General features: G+C 35.6%; 1 protein-coding gene across 7 annotated transcripts in view; it reads right to left on the reverse strand.

Moving 5' to 3' along the window:
- The window catches only part of KLHL7 (kelch like family member 7), a 58,016-nt gene that overhangs the window by 21,706 nt on the left and 23,685 nt on the right, over positions 1-12,625 (reverse strand). For all 7 annotated transcript variants that reach the window (XM_006201796.2, XM_006201798.3, XM_072964859.1 and 4 more), the window contains 2 exons: positions 10,312-10,486; positions 1,017-1,159 (listed from right to left, as the gene is read on the reverse strand). In XM_006201796.2, coding sequence (XP_006201858.1) covers positions 1,017-1,159; positions 10,312-10,486 — 318 coding nt within the window. The remainder of the gene's footprint in view (positions 1-1,016; positions 1,160-10,311; positions 10,487-12,625) is intronic.

The raw sequence follows: 12,625 nt of genomic DNA on the forward strand, positions 1-12,625 counted from the left end.
CATTTGAATTGATACTTATTGTGCTTTTAGATTGGCCGTTGCCATCTTTGCACTCCTGATACCACCATACGTGCTTTTATAAATGTTTTCATAAATACACTCTTGACAATACCACCATACACTACACAGAAAGCTTCCACGGACTCACTTCTCAGAGAAAGGCATGTCAGAAGTATTCTGATTTCAACAGGATGCTCTGGACTCATCAGGTTATCTATCATCAACAAAAACTGGGCCAACAAAATGATCAAAGAGACCACTACATGCTGAGATTCAACACCATTCATGGGTAACACCTTGCAAGGTTGGGGTGTTATCTTTCAGGATTATGGTATGTGCTCTACCTTAGCATTACATGTAGTAACAGCAAAATATGGTATTATCTTTCCCATAACCAAAAAACACAGGTCGAAGAAACAAGGGGTAGAAATATGAGTGGACTTTCTCATAATCTAACAATCTGTTTTTTTAAAATTGCGAGACCTATGACTCAAGCTCTGCTGCCCAATTGGCATAACACAAAATGAAAAGCACATTAAAACTGGTGATCATTTCCAAATGGTTAGATTAAAGGTAATTTTACACTTTGTGATGGTCTAGATTTCCAAATTTTCCAGAATGACTATGTATTATTTTATATTAAAACATAAGTTCTAAACAACCCCCAACACACACACAAATAGCTCCAGAAGCATATTTTCATTGAAAATGGCACATAAGGAATGCGAGGAATTGCAATGAATGAAACTGAGAAAAGACGGAAGAACTTGTTTTCCATGTTCCTTGATAGTGGTTACTAGGCAGCACTCCAGAGCAATTATGGAAACATGTGAAATCTGACTGAGCCTCAGTTTCCTTACTTGTAAAATGAGGGTGATACCTAGGGATCTCGTAAGGTCTCTGAAAGAACACCACAAACTGTAACATCTCTAATATGAGTCATTATTACAGGTGGTAGGTACGTGTCTATGTGCTCAGAACTTTTAAAAACAGAAACAGGAATAAAAATTAGTTACCTTTGGGTTAAAATATCTACAAGATTGTGGTTGGGAGCCTCCAAACAGGGCTATGCGGTAGTCGTGTTTCTTTCTTCTGGGCCTTGTGCCTTCTACCAGCTCTTCTCGATCCTCTGGAGACAGGAGATGATACCTCATTCCACCTGGAGAAAAATACATGGCAACTCTTTAAGAACTTGAGCACTTTAATCTTTTGAAAGGAAATATCCAAACAAAATAGTGTTTCTATTTCAGTAACTGTTTTTCTGTCATCCTTCTACAGCATCTAATGGAAGAGTGAGGGGGAAGAGGTAGGAGAAATGTGTAATAATTGGAGAACTAACCAAGCTATTATTCTCAGCAATCACCATTATGCTAAGATTGCTCCCACGCACTCACTAAGTACCAGTGAATCATCTGGCTTTTTAAGCAACAGCTGTCATAATAATTACTGGAATGCAGATCTTCTAACCCAGTGGTTCTCGATCTTAATTGTACACTATAATCACCCAGGAAATCTCGTAAACTATCTATACCTAGGCCCTATCACAGAGCAGTTAAATCAAAATCTCTGGTGGTAGGACTGAAGCACTGGTATTGCTACTTAACATGTAGTTCAAAGACCAGCAGTTTTAGCATCTGGGAGTTTCACAGAAATACTGAATCCCAGAACCTACCCTAGACCCACTGAATCATAATCTGCATATTTAACAAAACCCTAAGGTAACTCAGATGCACATAAAATTTTGAGAAGTACTTAACTGCCTTAGATGATTCTGAAATGCAAGGAGGATTCAGAACTATTGTGATCTAACATGACCCTTTTCCTTCAGCAATTTCTTAATTTTGTCAAGGACTACTCAACAATTAAAAAATTTTAAGATATACTTTCAAATCAGTGTGCGAAAGGTGGACTGCTAAATAAATGATGTTAGACAATAATATGGAAAAAATATTTGTATCCGTACCTCATATTTTACTCTAAGGTAATTCCAAATCAATACAATATTTAAATATGAAAAAAAAATTCATTAAAAAAAAAAAACACCTCATAGATGTACTAAAAGAGAAAGTTAAAAAAAAAAAAAGGCCCAGAATGAGGACGCCTAAGACAAAAAACACCATGAAAAGCCCTGAAAAAAAAAAAATTCAGAACTACATAAAATTTTAAGTATTTCATGGCAAAAAGAAAAAGTAAAAAGATAATGACAAAATAGGAAAATATTTATAAATCATATAAAAGACAAACATAAGGAGACATTTTACTAATTACTAAGATTAAGACCAGCAACTAACAGAAAATTAAGTATCTAAACACAGTTCACAGAAAAAGAACTAACTACTAACAACTCAAACATACGAAAAGATGCTCAAGTGCTCTAGTTAGAGAAATACAAATGAAAATCACGCTTTCTCACTTATTACACTGCACAAGATCAAACTGTCTGGAACACAGGGTATGATAAAGGAAACAGTACCTTTCTACATCTCTGGTAGGGGTGTGGACAGGTACTAATTGTCTGGAGGGCAACACAGTGTGACCCGAGAAAATTACAAATGCACACACCCTTTAGCCAGTAATTCCCTTTCTAGGAGTTTATCCACCTAACATTCACTGTCAGGGGAAGTTGTTAAAAATTATGGTATAGCCACACAATTAACTATTATATGTGGTTGTTAAGAAGAATGAGGAAGCGTAATATGTACACATGGAATGAGCTCCAGGAAATAACGTAGAATAAAAAAAGTAAGATGTAAAAGAGTATGCACTGTGTGATGTATTTTAAAATTTATATCTTTATTCATTTTTTATACATAATATATACAAGCATATGTCAGTAAATGACTGTGTATGCAGAGACTCAAGACTACCTTGGAAGGATATGCAAGATAATAATGGTTAACTCTAGTGAGGCTTACATTTCACCTTTTGTACTTTTTGAATTATATATGATATGCAGTATTATTGATACAAAAATAAAATAATGTAAGCAATTCTCAACACATGCAAAAAACACCTCTGTTCATGAGGCTGTGTTGGACTCTTACCAGAGGGATACAGAGAGAACACAGGTTTGGAGAACAGGTTGTGAGTGAATGATAATCACTATCAATACTCTTAGCACTTCTTTCCATTTCAGAGTTTGAGTAGAAGCACTTTGCATGAGAACATCTAGAAGCCTCAGCAGCCAAGGCTTGGGTGAATGCTTAGGTCAGGGGTCAGCAACCTTTCTCTCTAAGGGGCCAGACAGCCAATATTTTAGGCTTTGCAGGTCACACACAGTTTCTGTAATATATGCCTCATTTGTTTGTTTGTTTTAAACAATCCTTTACAAATGTAAAAACCACTTTTAGCTCCAGGCTGGCTTTGGTCTGTGGAGTATAGTTTGTGACCCCTCTCTGTCCCCTCCCACTCTAGGTTTAGTTTAGGACAGTGGTCCTTAAACTGTAGTTCCCTGACCAGCAGCAGCAGCACCACCTAGAAACCTGTTAGAAATTCAAATTACTGCACACGACTCGAGAACAGATCTTCTGTGGGGTCTGAGAGCCACTGCTTTAGGAGGGTTCTGCACAGGGCACAGTGTACGTGGAATCTACAAACACAGTAATTCCCAACAAGAGAAGACAGCTAGCAGGAAAGGAGAGGAACAGGAGGGAACTGTCCCAGGCAACAGGCCACTGAGTAAAAGTGGCTGACTGTGGCCAACTGTGTTGACCCCCAGAGGAAGCACAAACTGGCTCTTTTACTGATAAGCTTTCTCTCTCTAAGGACACGGCTGGGGACAGACACTCTGGCCCCCTTCCATTAGGAGCGCCTTGCTCCTTAGGCTGATTCCTTTGGGAGTTACTCCTTTGAGAATCAAGTATTGTCATTTGCAAATTTTGAATAAGAACTTGGCCTGGTCCCTTGTGGAGGCTTTGACTGTGTTCTTCATTTCTATTTTATGACTTGTTTTCTTTTAGTTGTAAATTATTTTAGTTTAATTTTTAGTCTATATGCTTATCTTTTTGTTTTTCTTTCACTCTCAAAAGGCAATCCTAAGACAGATGGTAGGAAGGTAACTGATGATCTGAAAAAGGGAGGCCTTCTTTCTTCCCCTGAGCTCTGCCCAGGCTTCCAAGCCTGGAAGAGTCTCAGCTGCTTGTGCCTAGTCAAGGAATATTAGAACTCCCTGTTCTTTATTAGAAGAAAAACAAAAGGTGGGCATGGAACATAACAAATAACAAAGATTTCTGCTCAAGAGCCTGATCCCTATACTTTGCTGGACTTCTGGAATAATTCTGCTCTCCTGTTTGCATATCAATAAGAACTAAACACTATACACTTCACAGAGACCAGCTAATCATCTTCAATACCTCAAATCCTGCATGAAGAAATAGGTATAGCTCTCTACCCAATGAAAGCAGAAATGTAACACACAGTTTGCAAATAAAACAAAAAATCTGTTACTAACATGTATGAAATCCAAAAGATGAAAGTCCTAATCTAAAGGCATCTTCTTGGTCCTGATTGTCTTTCATCTCCCTGTACTTAGAGAAACAAGTGGCAACCTATGCTCCACTTCTTAAAACCCTCTACATGTTGGTTTTCAAAACACCAGCCTTTGGTTCAAGTAGCTTAGTGAATTCTTTCTTGGTTCTTTTCCTCCTACCACCCCTTAAATGCAGGAATTCACAGGGATATGTCCTTAATTCATACCCTCTTCTTTTTCCCTTGACACCTTAACTGGATTCAAATACTCCTACTAGTCTTTAAAAAATTTTTTTTATTTCCATTTAACCAAAAGGTGTGATACCATATACTGTTTTATGCTTTCGCCACTCATGAAAAATTTGTATATTATTAGATATTCATTAAAATATTTTTATTAAATATATAAATATAGGGCATTCCATTGTGTGGATATATCATAATGCTTTTTCAATCCAGGGCACAGTATTGGGTCAACTTACTTAAAACCACAACAATATTATTAAGTAGTAGCTGGGTGACAAGTCTAACAGAAATTTTACTTAACTTTCAAATTAAGGAGCAAGTGATAGTATTTAATAATCAGGACACTTAAGTTTAGTACCATTCTTGAGAAGGACATCTTAGGCAAAAGTGAAAGTGCTCATTTCTCTTTTATTTATTTATTCTTAACTTTGTGCCTGAAACCAGCTACACTTCAAATGAAATGTGCAGCTGAAGTACCAAAAGCAAGTTAAGAGTTAAAAGTAGATTTCTAAATTCATTCTAGGGAGGCTTTCTTGCTCATCACATATTAATTGAAATCTATACTGCTATCCCACGTGTAGATACTGCCCTGTCATTTCTGGTTTGATCAAGATGAATGGGAATCCAAGAAAAGCCTAAGAGAGCTAGCAGGAGTGTACCTCTCTTAGCATATCACAATTATTACACTACACAGTTCATGCCTGTTTAAAGAAAAAGCTAAACTTCTACTTACAACAGTGCAACAGCTGAGATTTTCAGAAATAACTTCCTATTACAAAATTACTGTAGCGCTGGAAAGAATAAAACAAACATTCTTTTAAATGTACAGCTAAGAGCAGAGGGCCAAAAAGGAAGAGGGGACTAAACACCAGAATGGCAAGCATTAAGAGAGCTTGGAGCTTACTCTGAGGGCTTTTGATAATACTAGAAACCTAGAAATTGATATTATTGGCTGTATGAGGGAAAGAAGATTAGGTCTCAAATTAGCACAAGTGTTGGGATTGAGAGCTCTCCCTAAAGCTGGATCACTTGGATTGGTTACACTTTTAATGAAGATAGGCTAAAAGAACCGCCTGATGGCAAAGGGAAAGACCATAATCTGTCTATTTCAGTTTCACCCCAAGGTAGAGGTAAAGTCTCCTTCCTTTGAGAATTTATAATGACACCTGTGCCCTTGTACAGGTTTGAGGTTTGAATTTACCCACCTGCAAATCTAGAAAGCCATAAACTGAGAAAAATTCAAAGCAGTCCTGGATTGTTGTGCCCCAAAGGCATTTGGAAAAAGCAAGCACTATTCAACTCTTGAGGAAAACAGGGAAGACCCACAGGAATACAACCCAGACCTCCCAGGACTCCTGGAGACTGAGTTCAATCAAACATAAACTCAAAGTCCAAAATTACAAAATACATGAGGAATTAAGTCAACGAACAAATAGCAGCATTTGGTCTTCAGAGACTTCGGATATTGGTATTGTCAAACAGAGAACATAAAATAACTATATTTTAAATGTTTCCAGAAATAAAAACTGAAAACATGAGCAAGGAAAAAAGATAATAAAAAATGACTAGCTGCTTGGGGAAAAATGAAATATTTAATTAATATTCAGAACTCAAAAGATGAGTTTAACAATGGATTAGAAAAGAAACAGATAAAAGAAGAAAAGAAAATAGATAAAATACGTATTTGAAGAAACTATGCCAAATGCAACACAAAGAGACAAAGATGAATGAAAAGCTTAGAAATCATGGAGGGAAAATTTGACAATTTTCTAATTAAAATTCCTGAAGGAGTGGCACGATTTGAAGAGAAAATGGCTGAGAACTTTCCAAACTTGATGAAAAACACAGATTCCCCAGACTCATTCCCCAGGAAACTAAACAAATACCAAGCAGGACAAACACAAAGAAACAAATGCACAGACACATTTGATACTAAACATCAAAAGCAAAGAAAAGCTCTTTTAAAAAGATATAGAAAAAAAATTCAGGTTATCTACAAAGAATGACAACTAGACTGACAACAGACATCAATAGCAATGATGAAGTCAGGGTGAAATATCTTCAAAGTATTGAGATCAAATATATTCTAGAATTATATGTCCAGTTCACCTTTAAGAATAGGGTTTTAAAAAAAAAGACATTTTTAGATAACCAAAACAGTTTAAAATCAATAGATACTGTAAATGTATGAACTTTGAAAAGGATGCTCATCAGGAATATGGAAAAAAAATCTCAGTAAAAAGGTCTAAGATACAAGAAGAAATGGTGGGCAAAGAAATTGGCAAACATGGATAAATCTAAACACTCACTGTATTTAAAAAAAAAAAGTCCTATTTGAAAAGTTAAAGAAGGAACATAAAATGCAGAACAACAAAAATACATTTAGACATAAACTGGTGTCCTAAGATTGTTGTTTCCTTTAGAAGGAGAGTAAAAAAGTATTAATGCCTAAGGTACATATGTTAAAAAATAAAGGACAACCATTAAAATAACTTAATAGAGTATAAAACTTCTCAAACAGGGAAAACATGGATTTAAAAAATCTCAATCCAAGAGAAGAGAGAAGCAGAGAAAAATTATGATGAACAAAAAGCACAAAATAAGATGTTAGAAATAAAGATACAATGGTATTTACAATAAATTTAAACTATTCACCAGTTAAAAGATAGAAAGGATAAAAAAAAAAAAAAACAAGCTATATGCTGTTTTCAAGAGATCCACCTAAAATATAAGCACACAAGGTGTTTGAAAAGAAATGAGTGGATAAAGATAAACCAGGCAAACACTAACCAGATAAAAGGTGGTTTAGTTATATTAACATCTGACAAAACAGACAAAGGCAACAATCACTATTAGGGAAAAAGAAGATCACTACAGATAAAAGATTATATCCCTAAAAAAAAAAAAACCAGCAGAAATCAACTGAAGAAGTTTTAAAAAGAGATCAATAATAACTAATAAAAGGAAAAAGATAACAATTCACAATAGCAATGACAAAAATACCTTTAAAATTTTTTTAAAGAAATGGAGAAATTATAAAAAGAAAATTACTAATTCTCTAGGGACACATGACAATTTAAAACAATAAAAATAAACAATAATTATAAGCAAGGCACTTGAATGAATTGGAAGAGAAACTGATTGTGTATAAATATGTAGGAATTTAGTTTCAAATCAGTGGGAAAAGATGACTTATTCAATAATGACATTGGGTCATCTTGTCAGACATTTAGATAAGATCAGGTGTGTTCAGGGTGGTAGACCCTCTTGTCAGACAATTAGAAGGGAAAAAAACTAAGTTCTTATTTTTTCTGTGTAGCGTGAAATTATTTCAGTTAGATATTAAGATTAAGGAGTTAAAGAAAAGAAAGAAGAAATCCATAAATGCACAAATGGAAAATTTAGGGGAAAAAAATCATCTTAGAACAGAGAAAAGTCTTCCAACCATATCCCTGAAGCCATACATAAAGGAAAAAACTTATTAATATTTATCAATATAAAAACAATTTGAGATTAGATTTGCCATTTTAAGATCTTTCCCTCCCTCTTTTCTTGAAAGCCACTACAGAAGAAAAAAAAAAAAAACAGAAAAACAATAAACAAACACAAATTCTACTTTGATAATACTAGATGATTTATAACCCTAAAACACAGTTAATGAAGACAGCTAGTAGATAGAGAGGATGTTAAATGGCTGTGGAAGGAGACACCAATGAGGGGCAAATTATCCTGCAGAACCCTGGAATGATACCAAGTACCCCAGGAGTGGGGTGGGAATGAAAACAAAAGAACTCTAAAATTCTAAATAAACAACTGAACTGCCAGGCCTCCTTTCCCTACTGCAGTCAGATACCTGCCAGGCTTCCCTGACCATAAGAGATAGAAGAGTTGGTCTTTGGAGATACTGAATTAGAGATGTTCTAGACTCAGGGAATCACACAGAGAAGGAATTCAGACTGAAAATAGGAATTAAGTAAGCCTTCAAATCAAAATGTTCCCTCACCCAGCTCCCAAATGCCTCTACTCAGCTACCTGAGAAAACATCTACAGACACTGGCACGTGGGGGTCCCCACCTTAAAAACTGTCTGCTACATGGATTATCCTACAGTTTAGTCTAAGAACTGAGAAGACCACTCACATATACAGCCTGATCTATTGGTTTTAATAATAATGCTCTCATAAGATTCACAGATGAAATCAAACATTTTTTTAAAAACTCCCAATAACAACAAAAACAGAAAAAAAAAATGAAGGCAACACAGAAAATGCAGGAAGATAAGAAAACATTAAAGGAACTATAATGCTACTTTAGAATAATATTACAGCCATGAAATAAGAAATTAGAGAATAAAAGCTCACAGAAATAAAAAAATAATAGCTGAAATAAAAGCGTTCAAAGACAAATTAATGCCATCTCCCAGAAAACAGAACAAAGAGGCAAAGATGGGTAACAAGAGAAACAAAGAAAGATTAGAGACTCCATACCTAAAGAACAACCATACCAATAATAAAGAACTGAGAAATCTGCGGCTGAAAAGATAATAATGAACATAACTTAAAAGAAAAAGGTACATACCAACGTACGTTATTGTGAACTTTCAAAACATCAGAGATTAAAAGAAAAAAAAAGATTTTAAATGCTTACAGGGAGGAATAATAAATAAACTGGCTTCAGATTTCTCAAAAGTTAATACTGGACACTAATAAGTAATGGAGCAATGTCTTCAAAATTCTAACTGAAAACGATTTTCAACATAATTCTATACCCAGTTTAACTATTCTTCAACATTTCATGATAAAATAAAGATAAGAGATTGGCAAGTCTCCAAGTATTTACCGATCATATATACTCTTTCTCAGGAACCCTTTTAAGGATCTATTCAATCAAGTAGAAATAAGAAAAGGAAAGACCTGGGGTTGAGGAAGACAGTGAACCTAACTCAGGAGAGGAGTGAAAGGACATCCCAGGATGGCAGAGAAGGGAAGCCCCAGGACAAGAACTGTGCCTTGGGCCTAAGGAGCAGACAGTCCATATTGGAAAGGCAGAAGGAAGGCTCTATGAACGCTGTTTCCAAGAAATAAAAGCAACAGAATGTTCAACTATACTGACAATTTTACTAAGTGGCATTTTATAGAGGGTTTCGAACTTAGCCTGCAAGTCAAGAAAAACTAAGTAAATGAGAAAATGTGGCAAAAAATGTTGTGCTCCAGGCACAACAAACAAACAAAACAAAACAAACAAAACTTGTTCTTTAATTAAGAAAATGTGATCACAGCACAGTATTTGGCTAAATTATTTATAAAAGGAAACATAAAAAAACAAAGTTATTGTACACGTACATGCATCAAAGTTATTGTACAAAGAGACAAAGCATAAGTAATTTTTACCTTCTATCACACACGTCCCTATAAAATAAGGGCTGGGGTTAAGTTCCCTTTAAATAGACAGCTGAGAACCCCAACAGATTAATTATCTGGAAGAGCAAAGTCTTGAGTGTTTCTCCCTGGCTAATGAGTATGATCCATTTTAAAAGGGTTTAAGCCCATGAGAAACTGGCCACATGATCAGGTTATAAATGGATATTAAGACAACTTACTTATCACCATCTTAAGGCATTCAGGATTGTCTTGAATAAGTGGTTCAGCTTGTACTGTTTTACTTAAGAAATTCTTTGATATAAGAGGAAACCTGACTTTAGCAAGGATGTCAACCATAAATGGCTGGCGATTAGGTTCATCATATTTCAACCACCTGACTGCAGCATCATAAACCTAAGGGGAGAAAAACAGCATAGTAAAGTTCTTAGACGGCAGCAACACTTCCAGTTACCCATGTTTACTCTCACTTTGAAGGGGGAGAATCTCAGGAAGACACGATGGCTTACTCCCAATATCTTAGACAGATTTTTGCTTTCATCCCCAAACTTCACAATGGTTTACACAATAGTCTCCTGATTCCTCTAGGTAATATGCTTCTAGAACTAATCACTGTTACATAATGTAATAACAAGGAAGATACTGAATCTTTTTTTAAATGAAATATAACTTCCTTTTTGAAAGGAGATATGATGTACATCTCTGCTAAAAAAAAATCTACTGGTCAATGATAGTTTCAATATATGCTCATACGGTACCAGGAAAACAGGTTCATTTCCTCAGAGGCCTTCCATCCCAAGAGATTTCAAGCTTACCTATGATTTTACTTCAACCAAATAGTCCTGAATTGTGAATTGATAGACTAATCTGCTTTCAAGAAACTTGGTGGTATAAAAATTCCATATTTAAAAAATAAATTACAGGCTATTTATATAAGTGCTTTCCAAAATAATACTGTAGCATTCATTTAACTGTACCAAACAAGTTCAAGTTTACGAAAATAATTTGATTTATAAATTATTAGTTTAAACACACTAAAAACAAACCTATTATTTCATATCATACACATCTACTACACATGTATGAGCTAGTTATTTTGGGCTGGTGTTAATAAGGCCTAAGTCTGATCTCCTATGAGTTAGTTCATTTTTTATCAGAATTGGTCTGTTTTTTTAAATAAACTTTTTATTTATTTTATTTTGGAATAGTTTTAGGTTTACAGAAAAGTTGCGAAGATAGTGCCATTTCCATACACACTGCACCCAGCTGTTAAAACATTGTTGGTATGAAACTCTTAGCATAAGTAGTGAACCAACATTGATACATTATTATTAACTGAGGTCTATACTTAAAAAAGAATTATTTAGTTTTTAGCTAATGTCTTTTTCTATTCCACAATCCCATAAAAAAATACGTTACATTTAGTCATTACGTCACCTTAGGCTCTTCTAAACTATGGCAGTTTCTCAGACTTTCCTTGTTTTTCATGACTTTGACAGCCTTGAGTTCTGATCAGGTATTTTGTAGACTATCCCTCAGTTTGGGTGTGTCTGATGTTTTTCTTATGATTAGACTGGGGTTATAGTTTTTTGGGAGGAAGACCACAGAGGCGACATGCCATCCTCATTACATTATACCAGCGGTACATGCTATCAACATGATATCACTGATGATACTGAACTGTAGGTAGTACTCATCAGGTTTGTCAGGTTTCTTCAGTCTAAAATTACTTATTCTTCCTTTTCTATACTGCATATGAGTCAGTCAATTTTGATTATATGGCTGAGTTTCTTCCTTATGCCTAGTCGGGTCCTCCAGGTCTAACCTGTCAACTTACAAACTAATACATCGGTCTGTGAACAGACTAGACAAAAGATATGTCTCAGTGCAAACCTTTCATCTCTAGAACAAAAGTAACTCAAAGCATATGATTTTACAGTACTTCTATTAGCTTCCTATTGCTGTTGTAACATATTACAAACGTACAGTCTTAAAATACAGAGGATAGGGGACTGAAAACAGGGATTAAGTGAATGAGTGAATGTCTGCATATCAAAATGTTACCCCATCCAGCTCCCAAATGCCTGCACCCAGCTTACACCTCTGACAGTTTATTTGACAGTTCTGGAGGTCAGAGTCCAAAATGGGTCACACACTGGGTAAAAAGCAATGTGTCAGCAAGACTGCTTGAAGGATCTGGAGGAGAAACCATTTCTTTGCGTTTTCCAACATCTAGAAGCCACCTGCACTTCTTGGTTTATGGCCCCTTCCTCTATCTTCAAAGCCAGCAAGGGCCAGCCGAGTCTACCTCACCTCGCATCATTCTGACACTGACTCTTTTGCGTCCCTCTTCCACACTTAAGGACCCTATGATTACATTGAGCCCACCCAATGTCTCAAGATCCCCAAACACATCTGCCAGGACCCATTTGCCATGTAAGGTAACATACTCACAGGTTCCAGGGATTAGGATGTGGACATATTTGGGGGAGGCACCGTTCTGCCTATCCAATCAATTTATCTCTATCAAGTGGC

The sequence above is a fragment of the Vicugna pacos genome, chromosome 7 (genome assembly GCF_048564905.1).
Source record: "Vicugna pacos chromosome 7, VicPac4, whole genome shotgun sequence".
NCBI lineage: Eukaryota > Metazoa > Chordata > Mammalia > Artiodactyla > Camelidae > Vicugna > Vicugna pacos.